This window comes from Cnephaeus nilssonii (genome assembly GCF_951640355.1).
Source record: "Cnephaeus nilssonii genome assembly, chromosome: 3".
Classification (NCBI taxonomy): Eukaryota; Metazoa; Chordata; class Mammalia; order Chiroptera; family Vespertilionidae; genus Cnephaeus; species Cnephaeus nilssonii.
This window is the reverse complement of record NC_137074.1, coordinates 20,487,935-20,512,422: the sequence shown is the minus strand read 5'-3', so window position 1 is coordinate 20,512,422 and position 24,488 is coordinate 20,487,935. Positions and strand designations below refer to the sequence as shown.

Below are 24,488 nucleotides of genomic sequence, written 5' to 3'. Positions count from 1 at the left end.
TTGGAGACCTTAAAACTGCTCCGCTGGGGTGTTGGGAAATGGAAACTGGACTGAGATTTGCAGTATTTTCGAGCCGGTTTACCCAGGAAGAAACTGAGGCCCGGGAATGTCCACACTCACACAGCTGAGTTGGGACTTGAACCTTGACATTGCCGGTAGATGCCTGGCCTCGTGTTCTTGGTAGCACCCCACAACTTAAAAGCACACGGAACTCCACTTTGCAATTCAGCCAGGAATTCAGATACAGCACAGAACCCCGGAAGGCTCTCTGGGTTTCCCTCTTCATGGGTTTGTTTTCTGTAGCTTATCCCACCAGCAGCCTCTTTTCTCCGTGGCTGGTTCTGAATTTTAGCAAAGGACTTACAAAGCTGTCCGGCCATTCAGGTGCCCAAGCTTTACCTGCCATTCAGGTGCCTACGCTTTACCTGTTAAATTGCCCCTGGAAGGCAGAAGGATCTAGTTTAATGCCAGCATACGTGAGTTACTGATTAACTCATCTAAGGCAATCATGGTTTCTCTTTCATCTGCCTTCACTTCCTTGTTGCTAGTCACAAGAGCCAAACATTTGAATTCAGCTTCCCGCTTCCCTCTTCTCTCCCTCGTCAGTTTCATTGAAGGGGCCTCTGGACTTCAGAATAGGTCTCCATGGAGTCCTAATGGAACCCCTGCACAACCACCCCTGGTGGGAACTTGGAAGGGGTCAGAATTCTGGACCAGAAGCGAAGTGAGTTGACTTGCTGTGCCATCATATGAAATTTAGTTCTCTAGACCTCCTATTTCTTTTTGACAGACAACTCTTTCTTAACTTTGAGTGATGTGGGAGCTATTGAAAATAAATTGATTTTTTAGATAGAGATTTCTTTATAGAAGAGAGTAAGGTGCTCATCTAAGAAGTTAGGATTATGTAAAGACCCTTTTGATTTTCATTTTAACTTAAAGACTATTGATTCCATACTACCACTGTGTAAAAGAGAAAAGGCAGGGTTGAGGGGAAAAAAAAGGGAGGGTTTCTTTATACATATAAAATATCTCTGGAAGGACACACAAGAAACTAATAACGTTGGTTGCTGGGAGACAGGTATCTATTCGTTGTATATGCTATTCATTTATATGGTTTGTTGCTTTTGAATTTTGAAATTTCAACTTAATAAATAAAAGTAAAATTAAAAAAAAATACTTGGGTTTCAATAATAAATAAGGAACCACCTCCTGGCTCCTAAGTAGTAGAAATAGGAGACTGGGAAGCAATTTTAAAGAAAAGGAAAGCAATTATCTTTTTTATTTATGTCTCTAAGTCTCACCCAAGTTCACATTCAGAATTTTTTTTTTTCATGTTTAGTAACTTTTAAAAGCAGTGTTCTTTAAGCTTTTCTGGGTTTTGATAACAGGGCTGTGAAGGGCTTTTTTTTTTTTTCCCCATAGTTTTCTTTCCTCTCATAAAGCATCAGTTATTGGCTGCAGCCAGACTTAGTGGGCCAATGGGAATCAGACTTGTCCCACTCCTGAGCTACTAACCCTATCTTATGCTGGTAGTGTGTTTGTTTATAAAAGAATGAGGCTAGTCCTAACCTGTTTGGCTCAGTGGATAGAGTGTCAGCCTGTGGACTGAAGGGTCCCAGGTTCGATTCTGGTCAAGGGCATATACCTTGGTTGCGGGCACATCCCCAGTGGGGGGTGTGCAGGAGGCCGCTGATAAATGTTTCTCTCTCATCGATGTTTCTAACTCTCTATCCCTCTCCCTTCCTCTCTGTAAAAAATCAATAAAATATATATATATTTTAAAAAAGAATGAGGCTAGAAATTTCTTCTCCCCCTGTGCAGCCCTCCACCCTTCAGAGAAATCCCTGTAATGTGATTATTCTTTTATTTTCCTGAGCAGTGTTCTGAATGTGAATATCTTCTCAAATTGAAAAAGAAAAAAAAAATGAAACTTGTATACAAATGTTTTATTCTGAACCATAGCTTTTCTTGTTTTAAATAGGTTGTGAATTGAAAGTATTTTTCTGTTTACTGGGTACATGATTAAAATACGGTCTTAGAAAAGAGTAAACACAAACTGTGTACCAACTTCTTTTTCACTTGTCAAAAGAGAAAAGTGAAGTCTGTTATTTAATGTCCAAGTTTCAGTCAAAAGCAAAAACTCAAGTCAGGGCCAGTTCTCAGTACAGTCTTGAAAATTTCTTATCTAAAATTGGGTGAAATAAATAAAAAAGCATCTGTTTTCCTCCCAGAATTGTTCTTACTGCTGTTACTTTTTATTTGTTAGAAAAGAATAACTGAATAACTGCTTAAATGGGCTTTTAGTGAATATTCTCTCTCACACTTCTGTTTTTCAGCCAGTCAGTTCTTTCTCTATTAGACCAACAGTGTTATTCCTTATGTATTTTTTAAAAAAGATATTATATATGTATGCTTTTTTTCCTCCTTTTAAAAATCAAATGGTAGTACATCATCCACATGATTCTGTATTTTTTCTTATAATAATGTATCTTGTATATGATTTCATATCAGCATCGAGCTCCTTAATTTTTTTTTTAAAACTTTTTAAAGAAAGTAGTTTTAGGTTCGCAGCAAAATCGAGGGAAGGTGCAGAGATTTCCCATGTATCCCACCACGCATGCATTGCCTCTCCATTATCAACATCCTCCTCCAGAGTTAAAATTTTTTACAATTGATGAACCTACCTTGACACATAATCACCCATTGTCCACAGTTTATGCTAGGTTTCACTATTGGTATTGTACACTCTATGGGACTGGGCAAATGTATAATGAAATGTACCCATCATTATGGGATTGTACAGAGTTTTTCCAGTGCCTTAAAAGTTCCGTGCTCTGCCTATTCATCCCTCTCCACCCTTCAACCCCGGGCAACTACTGATCTTTTCTAAGTCTCCATAGTTTTGCCTTTTCCAGAATGTCATACAGTTGGAATCACACAGTATATCACTTTTTCAGATTGGCTTTTTGCACTTACTAATATGCATTTAAGATTCCTCCATGTCTTTTCATGGCTTGATAGCTCATTTCTTTCTTTTTTCTTTATAATTTGCTTAACCTTTCTCTGATTGTTAGATACTTAGATTTATATATATATATATTTTAATCTTTATTGCTGAGATTCTTACAGATGTCCCCTTTTTTCCCCCCATTGACCCCCTCCACCCGGTTCCCACCCCAGGCTTCTGCCACCCTATTGTCTGTGTCCATAGGTAATGCATATACGCATATAAGATCTTTGTTTAATCTCTTCCTGCCCCCCTCTTCACCCCCTCTTCCCTCTGAGAATTGTCAGTTTGTTCCATTTCCATGCCTCTGATTCTATTTTATTCACCAGCTTATTTTGTTCAGTAGATTTCTTATTCATTTATTTTGATTTTTAGATCCAATTGTTGATAGGTATGCATTTGTTGCCATTTTGTTGTTTATATTTTTGATCTTTTCCTTTTTCTTCTTCTTCCTCTTCTTAAAGAATACCCTTCAACATTTCATATAATACTGGTTTGGTGGTGATGAACTCCGTTAGCTTTTTCTTATCTGTGAAGCTCTTTATCTGACCTTCAATTCTAAATGATAGCTTTGCTGGGTAGAGTAATCTTGGTTGTAGGTCCTTGCTATTCATCACTTTGAATATTTCTTGCCACTCCCTTCTGGCCTGTATAGTTTCTGTTGAGAAATCAGCTGACAGTCCTATGGGCATTCCCTTTTAGGTAACTAACTGCTTTTCTCTCTCTGCTTTTAAAAGATTCTCTCTTTGTCTTTAGCCCTTGGCATTTTAATTATGATGTGTCTTGGTGTGGTCCTCTTTGGGTTCCTCTTCTTTGGGACTCTCTGTGCTTCCTGGACTTGTGAATCTATTTCTTTCACCAGGTAGGGGAAGTTTTCTGTCATTATTTCTTCAAATAGGTTTCCAATATCTTGCTCTCTCTCTTCTTCTGGCACCCTGAATGTTGGTACGCCTGAAGTTGTCCCAGAGGCTCCTTACACTCTCTTCATACTTTAGGCTTCTTTCTTTCTTTCTTTTTTGCTCTTCTGGTTGTGTGTTTTTTACTTCTTCATATTTCAAATTGTTGATTTGATTCTCAGAATCCTCACTCTACTGCTACTGTTGAATCCCTGTATATTATTCTTTATTTCAGTCAGTGTTTGCTTAATTTCTGACTGGTCTTTTTCCATTTATTTGGAGGTTTCTAGAAGATTCTTGAGTAACCTTATAACCATGGTTTTATATCCAATAGTTTGCTTACTTCCATTTCTTTCATTTGTGACATGTTTCTTTGTCTCCATATTTTGGCTGCTTCCCAGTGTTTGTTTCTATGAATTGGTTACAGCTGCTATGTCTTGTTGAGTTGGTAGAGTGGCCTTGTGTAGTAGGTGTTCTGTAGGGCCCAGTGTCTCAGCCTCCCCAGTCACCTGAGCTGGGAGGTCTAGGTTCACCCCTTTGTGGGCTGTGAGCACAGTCTTGTTGTAGTTGAGACTTGATTGCTGTTGGTGTCACTGGGAGGAATTGACCTCCAGGCCAATTGGCTGTGAGGACCAGCTTCAACTACAGTGGGAGAGCTGCTGTGCAGGAGACATCCTTCTGGAGCAGGACTTGCTTCAGTGGGGCTTTGGTGCTCACCGAGTCTGCCCCTTGAATGTGTCACTTATGGATGTGTAGAGTTGTAATCTGGTATGGTCTGACACTGACCCCTGGGCACACTGGCTCTTGGGTCTCCAGGGAGGTGCAAAGTCAGCCACTGCCTGGGGCCACCCAGTGGGAGCTACAGAGAGATCTGCAGGTTCCTCCTCTTTGTATCGGGTTCGGAAGTGCCCAGATGAGGCCCAGCTATGAAGCAAGGCAGGCTGGTGCTGGTTCCAGTCTTGGGCCTTTTTATTGATAGGTTTGGGGCTCCCTGACCCAGCTGCAGATTGTTTGAGACCTTTTAACCTGAGTAAGGGCAGGCCATTCATATACTTCAGGGGGTTGTAAATTGGATGAGGCTGGGTCTTAGGGAATCACCAGGGCAGAGCAAACAGAAACGGCTGCCATTCAGCCCTGCAATGGCAGGTCCCAGCATAGGAACAATGATCCCTACGAGCACCTCCATCTGGGAGAAAGCCACCCCGAGTTCCTGTCCCGATGCCAGACAATCCAGTTCCTCCTTGTATGTGTCTGTGTCCCCCAGAGCCTCACCTTGATGGAGTTCAGAGGAAGCAGGACCTTGTAAGTTCAGTTTGTGGTGCTGGCCTTTTAAGAGGAACAGCTGGGTCTTCAGCAGCCTCTGTGTCACTGGGCCCCAATCCACACTGGTTTTTACAGCCCGTAGTTCTTACTGCCCGTAGGGACTTCTTTTCCCAGCTCTGGGACCCTGAGCTGGGGGTCTGGTGTGGGGCTGGGACCCCTTGCTCCTCTGGGGGCCTCCACAGAGATGGTCTCCCTCCCGATTAAAAAAGCAGCCCACGTGCGTGTCGGACTAGCCCATTCCGTGCCTCTGCACCTCCTACCAGTCTCAGTGTGCTTTCTTCTTTACTTCTCTAGTTGTAGGACTTCCATTCAGACAGCTTTCTGGTGGTTCTGGATGATGGTTGTTCTGTATTTTAGGTGTAAATTTGATGTGGTTATGGGAGGCAGCAGGCACAGGCATTTACCTGTGTCGCCATCTTCCAATCAGATGTCAGCTTATTTCTTTTTAACATTGAATAATATTCTACTGTGTGGATGTACCACAGTTTGTTTACCCATTCACCTACTGAAGAACACTGTGATTGCTTCCAAGTTTTAGCAGTTACGAATACAGCTGCTATATATATCCATGAGTAGGTTTTTGGATGGACATGTTTTCAACTCCTCTGGTAAATATCAAGGAGCACAGCTGCTGGATTGTAAGGTAAGAATCTGTTTAGTTTTGTAAGAAACTGCCAAACTGCCAAATTGTCTTCTGAAGTGTTTCCATTTTACATTTCCACCAGCAATGAATGAGAGTTCACATTTTGTATTGTCAGTATTCTGAATTTTGGCCATTCTAAGAGATGTGTAGTGGTATCTCATTTTAATTTGCATTTTCTGATGACATATGATGTGAAGTACCTTAGTTCCTTTTTAAAAATATTCTCTTCTTATTCATTAAAAAATTATATATATATGTGTGTATATATATATATATATATATATTTTAATTTTTTTTTTTTTGAGAGAGAGAGAGAGAGAGAGAGAGAGAGAGAAAGAGAAAGAGAGAGAGAGAGAGAGAGAGAGAGAGAGAGAGAGAGAGAGAAATCGTGCCCTGATTGGGGATCAAACCTGCAACCTTGGTGTATCAGGATGATGCTTTAAGCAACTGAGCTACCCAACCAGGGCCATCTTAGTTGCTCAGTGTATATTTTGAATAACAGTCCTTTATTATATATTTTTTGCAAATATTTTCTCCCAGTCTGCAGTTTGTTCTCTCATTCTCTTGACATTGTCTTTCACAGAGTGGAAGTTAAAAAAAAATTTTTTTTCAGCAGAACAAAACAAATGTTCACAGCCCCTGCTTTATTTTCATTTCGTCTCACGTGCTTTAAAAAAACACACACACTTGCAAAATACCCAAACATCAGGAATTAGAGGGAGTAAAACAAGGGGCTTACAGGCTTGAAAGAATATCCTTGTCTTCAGAACAAAACAAAAGCAATCAAATATTTAAATTTTCTGTGTTCAAAACACAAAGCTATTTTGATTTTAATGGAATATAAAGTGTTTGGTGTGTTTTTTTTTTAAAGGAACCCTTTAGGGACAAAACAAGCTTCTTGTATTGCCTGAGGCAGGGCCTGGCTTCTGTTTCTTGAAGGCAAAATATAGATGCCACTATTCACTGGCCTTGATGTTCACCCTGGGCCACTCTGAGGACAATGGGCAGGGGCTACAGAGCATCTAAGATGTAGTCAATCTTGGTGACCAGCTCCTGTCACTTTCCTGACATGACCTTCTGGTTCTCCATGTAGATGTCTTTCTTGAGCTCGCCAACCACCAGCTGCTCAGCTTCCACCAACTGCAGCACCAGCTCCTTGACTTGTGCACCCAGCTTCTCCTTGCTCACGTGGCCGCACAGGGTGGAGCCTTCTGTATTCAGCCTGGACTGCAGCAGTGCAGTCTCACTGGCCAAGGCCTGGTGTTTCACCTCAGGCTCTTCTTGCCACTGTGAGGGTTGGGCACATCCTGCTTGTACCTATTGATGGTCTCATCAAACTGACGGTAGAGACTTACTTATTCTCTTGTTGACCAGGGTAGAGACCTGCTCTGTGATGCAGGCCATGACATATTTAAAATTTTTATGAAATCCAGTTTATCGATTCTTTCTTTCATGGATAGTGCCTTTGGTGTTGTATCTGGAAAGTCATCACCAATCATGCATGTCAAACTCAGTGGCCGAGTTTGACATGCTTGCTCCAGGTCATCGAGGTTTATGTTAATCTCTAGGAGTTTTATAGTTTTGCATTGTACATTAGGATCTTCATTCACTTGAAGTTTTTGTGAAGGGTATAAGGTCTGCTTCTAGATTCATCTTTCTGCATGTGGATGTCCAGTTGTTCCAGCGTCATTTGTCGAAAATATTGTTTTTGCTCCATGATATTGCCTTTGTTCCTTGGTCAGAGATTAGTTGATTTCTATTTATGTGGGTCTATTTTTGGGCTCTCTATTCTGTTCTATTGATCTATTTGTTTACTCTTTCTCGAATAACACACTCTCTTGATTACTGTAGTTTTAGAGTAAGTCTTGAAGTTGGGTAGTATTAGTCTTCCAACTTTGTTCTCCTTCAATATTGTGTTGGCTATTTGCAGAACACAAAAGATAATGAGAAGATCTTCACCAAGGTCAGAGAGAAGAGGCAGCTTATCTTCAAAGACATGACAGATCATCCTGGCAGTGCAACAGTAGAAACCAGAAGGCAGTAGAATATTATTTTTCATGCACTCACAAAAATTAAGTGTCAGTTCAGTGTTCTATTTTAAAAAATCTTTTAAAAACAAGGACAAAATAAAGACTTTTCAGACTTACAAAAACCTGGAGAGTTTGTTCTAGCAGATACTCACCAGAAGGATAGGCAGTTGACTCATGAATAATATGGGTTTGAACTATGCAGGCCCACTTACACCTGGATTTTTTCAGTAAGTGCAGTCAGTCCATCCTAACCTTGGATTTTGCATCTGAGGATTCAACCAGCTCTGGATGAAAAGTAGTATTTTTGCATTCCCAGTCATGGTTTTGAGCTGCAGTTTGTTGAATCCATGGATGCAAAGTTATAAGTGGATTTTCGACTACATGGGGGTCGGCATCTCTGATTCCCACCTTGCTCAAGAGTCAACTGTTCTTCAGGAAGAAGAAAATTATTCCCAGGTAGAAGGTCTCAGAAACAGGAAGTAATGAAGTGCAAAGAAAGGGAATATTAGTGAGTTAAAGTACATATTGACTATATAAAATAATAATGATGATGTTTTCAGTGGGAACTACATAAAATAAGTGACATAATTGGAGAAGCAGAAGGAGTTAGTTAATATCTTCTAAAGTTCTTGCATAGTTTAGGAGGAAGTTAGCGATATTGATTAAATTTAGACTTTTATAAGTGAAGCGTGCATGTTAAAATTTCTAAGGCAGTCACTAAACTTATTAAAAGAATGAATACCTTTCTAGCTAATGGGGAAAATTTGAAATGAGAAAAATAGTAAATCTTAAAGTCAAGGAAGCTGAGAAAAGAAGTATAAAATAGGTAAGATAGATAGCAAGAACAAAATAAGATGTAGAAACAAATCCATATGTATCAGTAATTATAATAAATCTAAAGATATCATACATTGTTAGAGTGTATGAAAAATGAAAATATAGATGTATGCTATTTAGAAAAAAACATGTCTAACTATAAGGATATAGAAAGGTTAAAAGTAAAATAATAGCTAGAGATAAATAGGTGATTAAAAAACAAAAGAAAACTGGCAATATTGACATTAGACAAAATAGACTTTAAATGCCCCCCAAAATGTTTTTAGAGACAATGAGGGTCATATTGGTTAGAAAGTTGCAACTGAGAAATATAAAAAACTTGTATGCATCTAATAACGTGGCCTCAATGTATAGTACACAAAAACTGACAGCACTACAATGAGAGGCGTATAGAACCCCAGTGAGATTGTAATATACTTCCTCCGTTCTTGATAAAGTGGGAAAAAGATCAGTTACCACATACAAGATTTGAACACCATGATCAATAAGTTTGAGCTGATAGACATGTGAAGAGCACTACGTCTCAAACTGCATTATTTTCAAACACACATAAAAATTTATAAAAAGTGACCTCAAACTATGTCATCAGGCAAGTCTTAACAATGACCAAATGATTGGTATGGTGCAGACTAGATCTGTGGCCACAATGTATTAAGCCAGAAAGTGACAACGAAAAGAAAACATACTAGGACCTTGGGGTTTAGTGGTATCTCTTGTGAACTTTAAAAAAAATGAACAAAGTACCCTTTTATTTCTTTCCCTTTGTGTACATAGCTGGGAGGGGGCTAGTGATGGAATTAGGCTGTTTGCAGAGCCTTTTAACAACCAGTTTGTCAGTGCTTAGAAACCTGTGGGAAGTGGGGGAGGGGACTTGTGAGGGTGGAAAGAGGCAAGACACTTCTGGGCCTGGGCCAGAGGAAGAGGAGCCTTGGCCCCTCCCACCCCTCCCTGCACTGTGTAATTCTCTTAATTTGCCTTAAAATTAGTGGAGAAACGAGAGGAGGGGCAGCTCTCTTTGAAATCTTACCTTCTTAACTGGATTCACAGATGCTCCTTGATTTACCATGGTGCTCTGTCCAGACGTACCCATTGTTAAGTTGAAAATATTTCAAGTCGAAAATGCATTTAATATACCTAACCTACTGAGCATCACAGCTTAGCCTAGCCTACCTTAAACATGCTCAAAACACTAACAGTTGGGGAAAGTCATCTAAAATAATGCCTATTTTAGAGCAAAATGCTGAATAAAGTAATTTCTTGAACACGGTACTGAAAGTGAAAAGCAGAATGGTTGTGTGGGCATCATTTTCATACTACTGTGAAATTGGAAAATCATAAATCAAACCATCATAAGTTGGGAACTGTCTGTAGTTTGAATTCTCAACGTTAGGGGAACCTGAATACTGAAATTCCCAAACGTATTGTGTCAGAGGCTATGAGGTTCAGGACTTAATTTTGGGACCTTTTCCCCTATGCCTTCCTGTTTCTAAGCACTTAATGTTTTACATATATTACTGTCAAAGCTTATTAATTATGTCTTTTGTCTCTCAGCAAGGCTTAAAGGGAAGGAAATCAGCACTTCTTCATATAAGTTAAGTGCTGTATTACTAATGGGAATTAACTCTGTGGTTTCTCAGGACTATTTTAATTCATAATTAAAGATGAATGGATTGGGATATTAGGAGGGGTTGCCCATAATACTTACTAATACAATGTGAAATATTAAGGTTGGAAGCTCTGAGAGACCATATCATTCACCACTACCTTTTTTGGTTACATAGATGAGGCAGCCGAAGCACAGGGAGTGAAGGGATTTACGTGACACAGTTTAGTTAGAGGGAGGACTGGTTTCTTGACTTCCAGTGGGGCGTTTTCCCATGGACCCTGGTACCTTACTACATCCCATGAGCTAGTTGTTCTTTTTTCCAACAGGGTGAATTTATGCATTATGTTTATGTATGGCTATAGCCTTCTTCCCTGTTGTGAGCAATTTGGAGAACACATGAGCCCTTGAGACAACTTTCATAGTGTTGTTTGGCTAGAAAACTTGGCCTTGGAATTTTTGAACTTGGTACAAATAGCTTACTGAAACTTCATTGCAAAGAAACCTTCCACTATTTAATACTAAAAATACAACCAACCAACCAACCAACCAACCAACCAACCAACACTTTGCTCTGATTCCCTCCAATCCGTATACTTCAACAGCTCCTGGCTGGAGGAACAAGTGGAGTGGGATTGAATGGTGGAGGTGGGAAGAATTAGTCTTATCTGTCATGAATGGCGAAACTAGGCTCTTTCCATAGGGAAGCAGACTGCGGGGGGAACACTGTAGGACAGAGAATAGCCCTGGACTGGGGACAGTGGGTTTGCAACCTACTGTTTCCTATTAGCCTCTTTGAACTCATGCTTAATAATACATTGGTCACAGCGTTATTATAAGGGTCATTAAAAAATATAAGATGTAAATATTGTATAAACCACAAATAGTATTATTAAAAAAGAACGTAAAGGGGTGGGGTAGTTGATTTAATGGAAGGCAGGGGCCAGAGGAGAATGAACTGTGGTAGTGGTACTCCCAGTAGATAAAGAGGTGCACATAGTAGTCAGCATGTAGAAGATTAATCCCTCTACTTAAAAAATATGTATACGCACACGCATATATACCCGTCCCCCAAGTTCTCTTTTAAAGGTTTTCCTATTTTTATCCCCTTTGTGTTAGAATTCTGATTCCCATATAGTTTGTCTTTTATGAAGCCATTTAAGTGACTCGAACAGATTTGTAGTCTTTCATGAAAGACAGTTACAGCAGTGATGCGGATTTGTCTCAGGTGTAAGACCAGCTAAGGGAATTCTGAAGATGAAGATAAGATTTCAGGTTTTATTCTGCTTAAATGCCTTCAGAGGGTGTCAGGGAATCCTTTGCTACCAGAACAAAACTTGAATGTAGCAGATCCCTAGGGAAAGCCCAAGTAAATACAGAGCCATATTTTGCAACTGTCAGAGGACCGGTTAGAACAACTTGCCCAAGGTCTGCCAGTGAACCAGTTGTTCGATTGAAACCGGAATAGAGAGCTCATGACTGCCAGGTGGGTTCTCTTTGCGCTTGGCTGTGCTGACACATTTCATCAGGCGGGACTCTCTGGTTGCAAGTGACAGAAAACCCAGCTCAATGGCGTTTAAACAAAACTAACCAAAAGAAAAAAGGAAAACGTATTGGTTTGTTTAACTAAAGGGTGCAGTGACAGCTCCAGCTTCAGTGTGACTTCAATGGTATCAACAGGACTTAGTCTCTCCATTCCTCTGGGTTGGGTCCAGTTTGCCCAGATTTTCCCTTGTAATGACAAGATGGCTGCCTGGAATCTAGGTTTTGTGACTTCACAACTATATAGCCTCACAATTTCAAGTCCAACAAACAGACAAGGAAGTTCCTACAACAGCTGAAACAGAAATCCGTATCTGACTCTCAGTGGTCTGAAACGGGCCATGTGCACCTCCCAGGTAATGGCCTGGACCATGGCAGTTCTCTGATTTGTCAGGGCCAAGCCACGTGCCCACCTGAGTCGGGATGAAGCTGACACCACCTAAATCTCATGGACAGTACATGGAAGAAAGCAACCAGTAGATGGCTGCCACCATGAGCTTATTCTTAAGGGGCTCTAGTTAAATGGGTGTTGGTGTGAAGGATTTATTTTTCCTTTGTAGAGTTTTAAAAGCATTGACACATGTTTTTTTTACTCAAAATACGTCCTGCTTTTCTTAGCTAACGGTGTCATCCTAGAATTTAATGTTTTCTTAATTGTTGGTGTCTCCTGCTACAGTGTTCTGACTGTCACAGAGTTTGACATTGGCAATTTTAATCATGTACCCGGTACAGGTAAATATGGCAAAAATTAGAAATGTAGAATGATTCTAGAAGTTACTAGTCAATTATAAAATGAGGTTAGGTGCATTTTAACTTAAAGTTAATTTTTCTTAGCTGATGCATGCTTACAAGGCTCCTTTTGTTTCTTGCTGCCTTAGAGTTTTTGGAGTGTGCAATCTTTGAGCAGAGCTGATTACAGTTTCTTTTTCAAGTTACATTTATTCTGTGGAAGTTATTTATTGATATGACTAGAGTGTCAACATACTAGTAAGTTGTAAGTGAAAAAAGTAGACCATAAAATAGTAGAATCTGATACCATACACCTCTTAGGAGGGGTAGTAAGCATTTGTGAGCCCCAAAGGAAAGTTTAAAAAAATCCGTTTTTAAACCTCTTTGCTTTTGCCTGGATAGTGATCAAATAATTTCAATTCAAGGTGCATTGGAAGTACATTTCTAATGCAGTTTAAATTGTTATTTTTTGAAGAATTAGTTAAATTCCCACACAGAAGAGTTTCTTCAAGGAGTAGAGGTAATGTACATGAAGAGTGGTATTCAGCTTTGGCTGTACTTTGGAATCATCAGTGGAGTTTTAAAATCTGCCAGTGCCTGAATCCCACGCCCTGAAGTTCTGATGTAATTGGTCTGGAGTATGGCCTGAGAGTAAGGGTTCGAAGGCTACCCAGAGTGAGTGATTCTAATGTGTAGTCAAAGTTGAGACCCACTGACGTGAAGCCTTACCACAGTGCCTGACACATAGTAGGTTCTCAAAATGGTGGATAGGATTATGATAGTTGAGTGCATAAGAGAGTTTTAGGTAAATCTGAGGGAGAGATTCCTGGGGGCATTTCAGGAAGGCAGTGACATTTTACCCAGCCCTTAAGAAAAGGGCAGTGATTGCAGTGTGAACAAAAAGATCTGGAAGTTGGAAAGCCTAGTCCATGAATCAGTGCTCAACTATCTCAATATAATAGGCATCTCTGTGGATTTGTGTCTCTGTCCTCAAAGAGTTGAAAGTCTTACCCTTATTGGATATATCTGATGGTGTTACCTATATTCATGATCTATTATTCTAAATCTTAGTGTCTTCAAACAACAATTATTTATTATCTTTCACTGTTTTTGTGCATCAGAAATACAGATGGGGCTACAGTGGGGATGGCTTGTCTCTGCTCTTCTGTCTGGGGCCTCATCTGGAAGTCTTGAAAGCTGGATTTAGAATCCTTTGCAGGTTTATTCACTCACATGTCTATGGTTGATGTTGATTGTTGGCTGAGGGCCTAGCTGGGCTGTCAGCTGGAACAATCCTACCTAGGCTTTCTTTCAACTTGGTGGCTAGGTTCCCAGGGCAAGCATCCTGAGAGAGACAGGGAGCCAGTCAGAAGCTGTATCCTTTTTATGACCTAGTCCTGAAAGACTCAATAGCATCAATTCCAACTGATTTTGTTAGAAATGAACCACTGAGTCCAGCCCATAGGCCAAGGAAGGCAAATTAGATTCTTCTAGAGTTGAAGGGGAGAAATGTACAAGACTTTGTAGGACATATTTAAAAACCACCACATTACAGAGCACTTTGGTTCCTCCTAGCCTGTCATGGCTAGAACCTTGGGTTTGCAATCTATCTAATAATAGAGTAGTATGCAAATCATCACTCCGCTACACTTACAAGCCACGCCCACCAACCACGCCCCAGCCACGCCCACCATTCAATCTGAATGAGTATGCAGTTAAACTGAAAACATGGCTGCAGCCTCGCCCCCCAGCCTCTCCAGGTCTCTGGGAGTTGGAGAAGTCAGGCGCCAGCGCCTGAGGCTGGCTGCAGCCACAGAGACCAAGAAGCCGCCTGCCCCATGATCCCAAGCTGCAGCCAGCCTCAGAAGCCTCAGGTCTGCCTGCCCAACGTCCTGGGGAGACGGAGAAACTGGGCTCCAGCGCCTGAGGCTGGCGGCAGCCACAGAGACCAAGAAGCTGCCCGTCCCATGATCCCAGGCCTCAGCCAGCCTCAGAAGCCTCAGGTCCGCCTGCCCAACGTCCTGGGGAGACGGAGAAACTGGGCTCCAGCGCCTGAGGCTGGCTGCAGCCACGGAGACCAAGCAGCCACCTGCCCCGTGATCCCAGGCCTCAGCCAGCCTCAGAAGCCTTAGGTCCGCCTGCCTCACATCCACCTGCCCCACGTCCTGGGAAGACGGAGAAACCGGGCCCTGCGCCTGAGGCTGGCTGCAGCCACAGAGACCAAGAAGCCGCCTGCCCCATGATCCCAGGCTGCAGCCAGCCTCAGAAGCCTCAGGTCCGCCTGCCCAACGTCCTGGGGAGACGGAGAAACTGGGCTCCAGCGCCTGAGGCTGGCGGCAGCCACAGAGACCAAGAAGCTGCCCGTCCCATGATCCCAGGCTGCAGCCAGCCTCAGAAGCCTCAGGTCCGCCTGCCCAACGTCCTGGGGAGACGGAGAAACTGGGCTCCAGCGCCTGAGGCTGGCTGCGATCTGGGAGATGAAGAAGCCGCCTGCCCCGTGATCCCAAGCCGCAGCCAGCTGGAGAAGCCGCCCTCCCCACGTCCTGGGGGAGACAAGAAACCGGGTGCCAGTACCTGAGGGTGGATGCGATCTGGGAGATGAAGAAGCCACTTGCCCTATGATCCCAGGCTACAGCCAGCTGGAGAAGCTGCCCACCCCATGTCCACCCGCCCCACGTCCTGGGAGAGATGGAGAAACCGGGCACCAGTACCTGAGGCTGGCTGCAGCCCGGGATATGGAGAAGCCGCCCACCCTGCGGTCCTGGGCACCAGTACCTGTGGCTGGCTGCAGCCCGGGAGATGGAGAAGCCGCCCACCCTGCGGTCCTGGGCACCAGTACCTGTGGCTGGCTGTGGCCTGGGAGACAGAGAAGCCACCCACCCTGCGGTCCTGGGCACCAGCACCTGCGGCTGGCTGTGGCCTGGGAGACAGAGAAGCCGCTCACCCTGTGGTCCAGGTGCCAGCACCTGCAGCTGGCTACAGCATCGTAGATGGAGAATCCGCCCACCCTGCAGTCCCAGGCACCAGCACCTGTGGCTGGCTGTGGCCTGGGAGACAAAGAAGCCGCCTACCCTGCAGTCCTGGGCGCCAGCACTTGCAGCTGCAGCACAGGCGAAGCCCCCTGTCCACCATCCCCTAAGGCTGCAGCCAGCCTGGGCGCCTATGGCTGACCAGAGGGAGAGAAGCCCAGATCCTGGGTGCCTGTGGTCAGCTGGAGGAGGGAATCCTGGGTACCAGGTGTGGGGCGAGGCAGAGGTAGTTAGGGGCAATCAAGCCAGCAGGGGAGCAGTTAGGGACAATCAGGCTGGTAGGCAGAAGCAGTTAGGGGCAATCAGGCAGGCAGGTGAGCGGTTAGGAGCCAGCAGTTCTGAATTGTGAGAGGGATGTCCAACTGCTGGTTATCCCATGAGGGGTCCCAGATTGGAGAGGGTGCAGGCCAGGCTGAGGGACACACTCCCTGCTGCCCCCCCCCCCCCCGTGCACGAATTTCGTGCACCGGGCCTCTAGTCTGAAATAAGATTCCAAGTTCCATTGCTAACTTTTCCTAGTAGCATGGGTGAATCACTTACTCTTACATAATCCTTCTTCTCTTCTTCTTTCATCCAGTTAAAAGGAAGCCTAATGGGAGTCAGGTATGTGCATGTGTTTTGATAACCTTATACAAATGCACAATATCCTTTCATCTTCCAATAACCTTCTTCCTTGGACTGAGAATGAAAAGAGAGTGCAAAATATAGACTGGCATGTGAAATCATAAGATCAAGTTAGTAGGAAAAAATGATCATGGATATAGACAGGGTCCTCTTTAATTCCATGTAACTTAAAATATTTTCAATGTAAATCATAAAGACACTCTCTGTAGGAAACAGTTACTTCTGATATTATGGAAAATTATTTCCAATTCTTGGAAAAAGTTCTTATTAAAAATATAGCCCTGGCTGGTGTGGCTTAGTTGGTTGGAGCTTTGCCCCATGCACCAAAAGCTTGCAGGTTCAATTCCCAATCAGGGCACATGCTTAGGTTGTGGGTTTGATCCCAGGTTGGGTACATACAGGAGGCAGCTGATTGATGTTTCGCTCTCACATCAATGTTTCTCTCTCTCTCTCTCTCTCTCTCCCTCCTTCTCTTTCTGTCTTTCTGGAATCAATGAACATATCCTCATGTGAGGATTACATATATACATGTATGTATGTATGTATGTATGTATACATACTAGAGGCCTGATGCATGAAATTCGTGCAAGAGTAGGCCTTCCTTCCCCCGGCTGCTGGCACCGGCTTCCCTCTGGTACCCGGGACCCAGGCTTCCCTCCAGCCGCCGGCTTCGTCCAGAAGGACGTCTGGTCCAATTAGCATATTACGCTTTTATTATTATAGATATGCATAGAAAAGGAATTGGAATGATATACACACACACTAAACAAAAGTGGTCATTCCAGGATAAGGACATTAAATGAGGGCAGAGGGGACTTTCAATTAAAAAGAATTTAGGCATTACTTGTATTCCTAAAATTCTTTTTTAAAGAAGAGATCTCTGTAGTATGCAGTATTGGGTGGAGAGAGGAGAGGGCAGGTGAGGGAGGTTGTCTTCATAATCTGCCGTTTTCTGTCATGTTTTGCAGTAGGATCCGTAGGAGATTTTTATCTTGGAGTGCTGGGGCTCATTCTCAGCCTGAGGGTGTAGGAGGCAGACAGACTTAGCCAGGAGGGGAGGAGGCTAGAAGAACCTGGAGCCAGAGAAAAGGTAGGATAGGTTGGAGTCAGTGAGATCAGATCACTGTTGGGGAGGGTTAAGAATGAGCCTTAGGGAGCCAGGGATAAAGCTCTGGTCAAAGCGTTAGGGACTTGCACCAGTTGTCCCGTGAATGAATAGACAAAGCTCTGATCATTTATTTACTTTTTTTCACCAAGGGGCTGACTTCATCCTGGAGTACCTTGACAAAACTGTAGATTGTTTTAATAGGACAGATGACAAATTGTTTCCCACCTGTGGGCTTTCCTTCATGCCAGCCTTGCTTGGGTTTATTCTGTGACCAGAAAAAAGAGTTGGAATTCTGAAAAGTTGCTTTAGCCAAATCCTGGGAACAAAGGGGGCCTTGTTCAGGGTTATGCACATCAGCGTGTGGAGGAGTTTAAGTCATCAGTTCGGATCTGCGCTTTTCAAGTCCTTGCTCCAGTTAGCATTGTGTTTCTCTGTCTGCGGAGGGGCAAGCCCTGCGGAGGAGTAGGCAGCGCTTCTTGGTCACTCCCCTTGAGGCCTGTGCCCGATTCTAGTTGCACCAGTGAGTTCAGCCTGAGCAGAGCCAGGCCCTCCTGGTCCTACAGGGACACCTGTGAAGAATCCAAAAGAGGGTGGCAGACACTGCTACTGCGTTTGGCTTCCCCAGGGCTACCCGGATGCTGCTATAATTTCTAAGATCTCCATGGGTCACGTAGTCCCCCAGAGGAAGGGACACAAAATTCAGCAACTGGGAGTGACAGTCAAACTTCCGTGAGTCACCTCCCCTCCTGCCACTGCAACGTCCTGAAAAGTTACCAGCATCGGCAGGTTAGGGTCCTGGCCGAATATGGCCGAGGCCTGGAGCACATGAACCCGTCCTGAAACTTGTTCCCGGTTAGTTTGTTTTCCCTGTAGACAGCAGCTATATGGTAAACGACATTCTACACCCCCGGGAGGACTCTGGGACATTTCGCAGGGCCTGGAGGGTTCCAGCTCCGTGTGAGGAGAAGTTGTATGCACGATGTGTTGCCCCCTAATGCCAGGTAACTGTTATGTTGCCAGTGTGAGCGTGTGGCTGTCATTTTCTTCATTTCTGTCTCATTCTCTTTCCCTTGACAGGGCAATCTGGTTTTGATGCTGTGCCAGAACTCCTCCGACGATGAGTTACTGGAACTCGGAGAGAAGGAACTGTGTGCAGTACCGCAGGCACTTTCTGGTGGACAACAGCGTGTTTCACGGTGAGCTGCCTCGGGTGTTTGTGTGGGTGGCTTTTTACTGTGTCTCTGACAGCACTTTTCTAACAGCCTCTGGGCGCAAGGGTGGCATAATTGTTGGGTTGAACCAAGAGCTTGAGTGAACTTGTTTATGGATAATTACCAAGGAGCCCCATTGGACCCCTTCCCCGCAGTTGTAAGCCGTGTGCCCCACCTCAGCAACCACATGTGCTACCACTCTCTGCCTTACAGGTTCGTTTATGTCAGTGCCTTTTCTTTCTTACTTTTTTTTTCTTCTTTTAAATATATTTTTATTTAGTTCAGAGAAGGAGGGAGAGGGAGAGAGAAATAGAAACATCAATGATGAGAGACAATCATGATTGGCTGCCTCCTGCACGCCCCCTACTGGGGATCGAGCCCGCAACCCGGGCATGTGCCCTTGACTGGAATCGAACCTGGGACCCTTCAGTCCACAGGCCAACACTCTACCCACTGAGCCAGACGAGCTAGGGCTGTCAGTGCCTTTTCTCTTCTGCTACATGGTCAGTTCCAGAAATACCCCTTCCAGATGTTTGAAACGTGTGGATCATCAATCAGGGCTTATTACCAGCACGGTGTGTGCCTTCGATCGGGCCACATGTAAAACCAGAACAGAGCAGTTCACAGCATTTAACCAGCGCTATTGGGGTGTATTACCACAGCCATAAATCACAGAGGAATCGGGATTAGTCATTTGCCTGGCGCACAAAGACCGATTGCCTTTACCCTGCTGACTTGTTTACATTGTAGTGTACAGTCAGGGATAAGCTCTGTCAATCCTGCTATCAGGATACCCTGGAGTGAAATTTATTTAAGAGGCAAGGATTTATGTGTTTTCCAGAGTTTTTGGCATAATCTCCACAAAAGCCGGTGGAATTGTAGCAGAAAAAGAGATTTCACAGGCAGTGGAGTACTTTGACAGAATCCTATAATCTCAGCTGCCTTCAGCTTTCTAAGTTTGGTTTTTCTTCCCCAATTTGGTGACAGACAGTGTTTTTATTACTTTAAAATGTTTAACATAACAAACTTTATTAAAGCACTTAAGAGTTTACAAGATGTTTTTCCACATTCCTTGTACCACCTCACTATAGGACTTTCCTAGGTAAGGAGATGATTTTATTTTATAGGTCAAGAAAGGGGAGCCGAGATGAGATGACCAGCCCACGTTGAGCTAATTATTAGCAAGGGCAGAACTGAACTGTCGGCCCCCACCTTTCCAGGCCGGCCCTTGGCCTCTTGGCCTTGCAGGGGTGAAGGCAGGGCCCTTAGCACAGGAGACATGGGAATCGTGACTTAACCTGGGGTGCTGAGTCCTGTTTTGTTTTTCTGTGACCCTCAAGGAAGGGTCTTGTTCATTGCTTCATCACTTACATACAGTGCTTGCTGTGTGGTGTTTTCTCTCAGAACTTTAAAAAAAAAACTTTATTGTTGAAAGTATTACATATGTCCCCTTTTTTTCTCCCATTGACCCCTTCTAGCCCGCCCCTACCCCCTGCCCCAGGCCTCCACCACTCTATTGTCTGTGTCCATGGGTTATGCATACATGCATACAAGTTCTTTAGTTGATCTCCCCTTCCCCCCTCGCCTTTCCTCTGAGATTCAACAGTCTGTTCCCATGCTTCTGTGTCTCTGGATCTATTTTGTTCAACAATTTATTTTGTTCATTAGATTCCCCATATGAGTGAGATCATGTGATACTCGTCTTTCTCCGACTGACTTGTTTCGCTTAGCATAATACTCTCCAGGTTAGAACTTTGTATTAAAAGCATTGTAAATATGGTAATAGAAGAAACACACGTGTTAGAAAAACTAGCTTTATATTGTGCCAGTTTTGAAGAAGTTCAGATTTTCATGCCTTCATACATTATTTTAGGACGCCTTTGTCCAGAGATCTCAAGTTTATAACGATTTAAAAACCATTTCCTATGTATGCTTACAGTTGTATAACCACTGAGTGTATTACTGTATTGCAGATACTTATGCTGAGGGCTTGATGATCATTGTTGTACTGAATTCTTTCAATATCTTTGCAATAATTATTACTCATCCCATTTTGTGGATGGGGAAAACAGAGGCTTGGGAGAGGTTATGAGGTGGTTTTCTAAAATTCAAACTGTGTTCTGCCTAACTTCAAAACCTTACTATTGTCTTCCTGGCTGTCATCTCCATTTCAGTAGAGAAATTCGTACCCTGAGAGGTTTAAGTTCTATTCAACTGTATTTTCTCCTCTATTAACTAGCCCTATGTGATCTTGAGCAGGTTTTATAATCCTTCAGGATCTTATTTCCCTCCTCTGTTAAATGTATATGCCGGTCTTGATGAGTTTTTGAGGTTCTTTTGAGTTCTAATATCTGAGATCCCATTGAAGTATTTCTGAGAATAAGAATTACTATATTTTGTGAGCTACATTTTCACTAAACATGACATACACAAGAGGGCAGTAGAATGCTTAAAATATGAACAGATTACTTTTTACATTCAAGAATTATGCCTTTTGAAAGGTTGCAGAGATTTTACATCTGCTCAAGATTAAAATGATTAAAGCCAATTAGAATTATAATTCTATTCATTTATAGTGAAGCAGTGCTTTAAGTATTTCTGGTAGCATAAAATATCATTTTGGATTTTTATGCCTAAGGCTATGTAATTCAGCAAAGAATGATGCCTCTGCTCTTCTTTACCTCTGCAGAAAATTAATGTTTTTAAGATAGAAACTTATTTAACTTAATGGAGTTTTGTCAGGATTCTTGGTATATTTTAAGCCCAGGGAGCTCTAGTGATAATATCTTTGAAGAGGATTTCAGAACATTTCTGAGAGAAGAAAGGGACAGGACATGGTTAGTCAGAAATGTCAGATTTCTTTTAGAGGGGCTTCGGGAACATAGGATGGGCATTTGGAAGCTTTTTGTGGATTAACTTGGCTTCTCCTTGTCTCCCAATAATTGTTTTAACATTTAAATCAATCAAAACAAAAAGAAAATTGTCCATTATAAACAGAAAACAACCATTTCCTCTGCAAGATAATTGACCTGTAGAATATACAGACTTGGATGTGCAAATTGTGCCGGTCAGACTCCTTTTACACAGATTTAAGTGGAATTCCCAGCAGAAAAAGACTACATTAAAGTGAGGGTTATGTGGGCTAAAATGGTCAATACAAGTAACAATAAGAATGTGACATAGGTATAGTGTTTCACAGTTCATGAAGCATATTTATAGTCTGTTTTTATGATTACAGAGGAGGTATGGTTTTCACTGGAAAAAATTTAGAAAATTACCCACAATCCAAAGAGAAACCCTGTTACTAGTCTTTTTCTGTCAGTCTTTTATCTATTTCATCTTCGCAATAATCCAGATATAGAAATGGACTATTTGGAAAATCTGGGAAATGGTGGATGCTAGTCAACAGAAATGAGCTGGTTGACTTAACTTAATTCTGTGTCCAGTAATGAGAGGTATCTTGTTAAGAGTTATGAAAAGTTGTTTTAGTATTTCCCACTAGTTTGTCCCTTGCTCGGATTTTTAGGGAATCTACTGAATTTAAGGGGATTATGTACTTGTCAAAGAAGCCATTTGCTGGAGTTTGTCTCTACTTGCTTTTATTCTCCTGATATGTTTGAAACAGAAAAAACTTGGGCAAAGGATGATTTGTGTAGTCTGAACCTTTAATGGCTTATACATTCATCAAAGTATTCTTATTTAAAAATTACCTGTATCCTCAGCTGTTTCTCTTGGTTGAAGTAAATTGCAGCATTTTTTGAACCTGGGACACAGGTTCTTCCCACCTCCTCCCCCCATTGATCTTTAGAGAGAGAGAGAGAGAGAGAGAGAATGGGAGGGAGGGGAAGAGAGAGAGAGAGAGAGAGAGAGAGAGAGAGAGAGAGAGAGAGAGAGAAGAGAAACATTGATGTGAGAGAGACACATTGAGTGGCTGCCTCCCGAATGTGCTCTGTCCGGGGCCAAGGATCAAACCTGTAACCAAGGTACATGTCCTTGACTGGGAATCGAACCTTTGACCCTTCTGTCTATGTGCTCATGCTCTAACCACTGAGAAAACAGACCAGGGTGGAACAGGTTCTTTAATCAACAATCACTGTATTTTTAATTAATATATACAATTTCTTATGCACATAAGCTTTTCAAACATTTGAATATATATATATATATATATATATATATATATATATATATATATATATATATTTCAGAGAGTAAGAGAGAGGGAGAGAGAGATAGAAACATCAATGATGAGAGATAATCATTGATCAACTGCCGTGGGATCGAGCCTGCAACCCGGGCATGTGCCCTTGACCAGAATCGAACCCAGAACCCTTCAGTCCGCAGGCTGACACTCTATACACTGAGCCAAACTGGCTAGGGCTGAATTTCTTAATAGAATATACTTCGAGGTGACTTAATTTTTGTTTTCATGCGTTGCTAGTTACTATTGTGATATTGGGAAAAATTATTAATTGCTTTCCTATAAGTTGTTGTGGTATCATCCCAACTTAATATATTGAAATTTATTTCTGTTGCTATCATTTTGTTATAAGTGTTAAATAAAAATGTAACCGAGTAAGTATCAAAGATCTAATTGGCTTTATTGACTAATTCATGTGTTGAGCAGCATCCCATCTAGCAAGTAGAAAGGAGCCCTGGAGGACTATACAAAGGGAAAGTTTTTTAAAGAAAGAGAGGGGGTGGGACAAGGAACTCATAAATGCAAAAATGATTGTTTTGGGGAAGGTCACCTATCTTTGGGGAACAAGAAAGTTTGTTAGGAGGATTACCTCATTGATGTTGACCAGGAAATTCCAGACAGGCTGAGTAAGATGACATTTCTGAGGGAAGTTGTAACTGTAGTTATGTTAGCTATTAAGTCTTGTTTGCTGACATGGGGCTTAGCACAAGTGACTCCATTTTGGGCTTGTTGTTTCTTAACATGTGAATATTTCTGAATAACCATCATAAATCTAGACTAGGAATATTTTGAATCGAATTATGAGTGTCTCTTACTATCTGGGGATAAGATTAAGGATCGTTCTCTTATTAAATATTTATGTAGTATGTCTTTTCAAAAAGTTCCTCATATCACCCTGGCCAGTTTGGCTTAGTGGTTAGAGTGTTGGCCCACAGACTCAAGGGTCTCAGTTTTGAGACCCAGTCAAGGGCACATTCTTTGGTTTCATGTTCAAGCCCTGGCCCTGGTTGGGGCATTCAGGAGATAACCAGTCAATATGTCTCTCACATCTATGTTTCTCTCTCCCTCTTTCTTTCTCTCCATCCTCCCTACTTTCCAGTCTCTCTCTAAAGATCAATGGGAAAAATATCTTTGGGTGAGGATTAAAAAAAAAAAAAAGCCTCATATGTATTTTTACTTTGCCTTACAACAACCTTCTGATGAAACCAATTACTTTGGTTTAAGTAAATAAATTTCTTTTTAATCCAGCATCCCTTCATGGCCAGAGGCCTAGTCAGTGAAGTGAGGGCAGAAACCAGATTGCTAGTTTGTAAAGGAAAGTAGGCTGGAATGGGATCCTGGAACTAGTTTTGTTTCCAGTTTTGCTATTAACTTGTGTAGCCTTTGTCACCTAGGACACCCTCAGTTTGCCTGTCTCTCTAAAAATGAGGGTTTGGCCAGATTGCAAAGTTCTCTTCTAGCAGCACCATGGGTGGGTGTGTGGTGAATGGGAGTGTCCTATAGGCCAGGATGTGGGAAGAAACGGCTGTCAAGATGGTGATGAAGAGGAGGTAAGGCTTCCTTTTAACTGTAAACTTTGTAGTTAGCTCTGCACTTACAAAAAGCTACTTTTAAAAAAAATTCTAGGTTGTCAATGTCTCTGTTTTTTTTTAATGTTTTTTATTGATTTCAGAGAAGAGGGGAGAGGGAGAGAGAGATAGAAACA

The 24,488-nt window shown here is 42.4% G+C and overlaps 1 protein-coding gene across 1 annotated transcript in view; it reads left to right on the top strand.

The window, feature by feature from the left end:
* Window positions 1–501: 501 nt before the first annotated feature.
* Window positions 502–24,488, top strand: part of PLCH1 (phospholipase C eta 1) — a 173,260-nt gene continuing 149,273 nt past the window's right edge. The window contains exons 1-2 of the mRNA XM_079766462.1: window positions 502–724; window positions 18,449–18,567. Coding sequence (XP_079622588.1) covers window positions 18,489–18,567 — 79 coding nt within the window. The 5' untranslated portion in view covers window positions 502–724; window positions 18,449–18,488. The remainder of the gene's footprint in view (window positions 725–18,448; window positions 18,568–24,488) is intronic.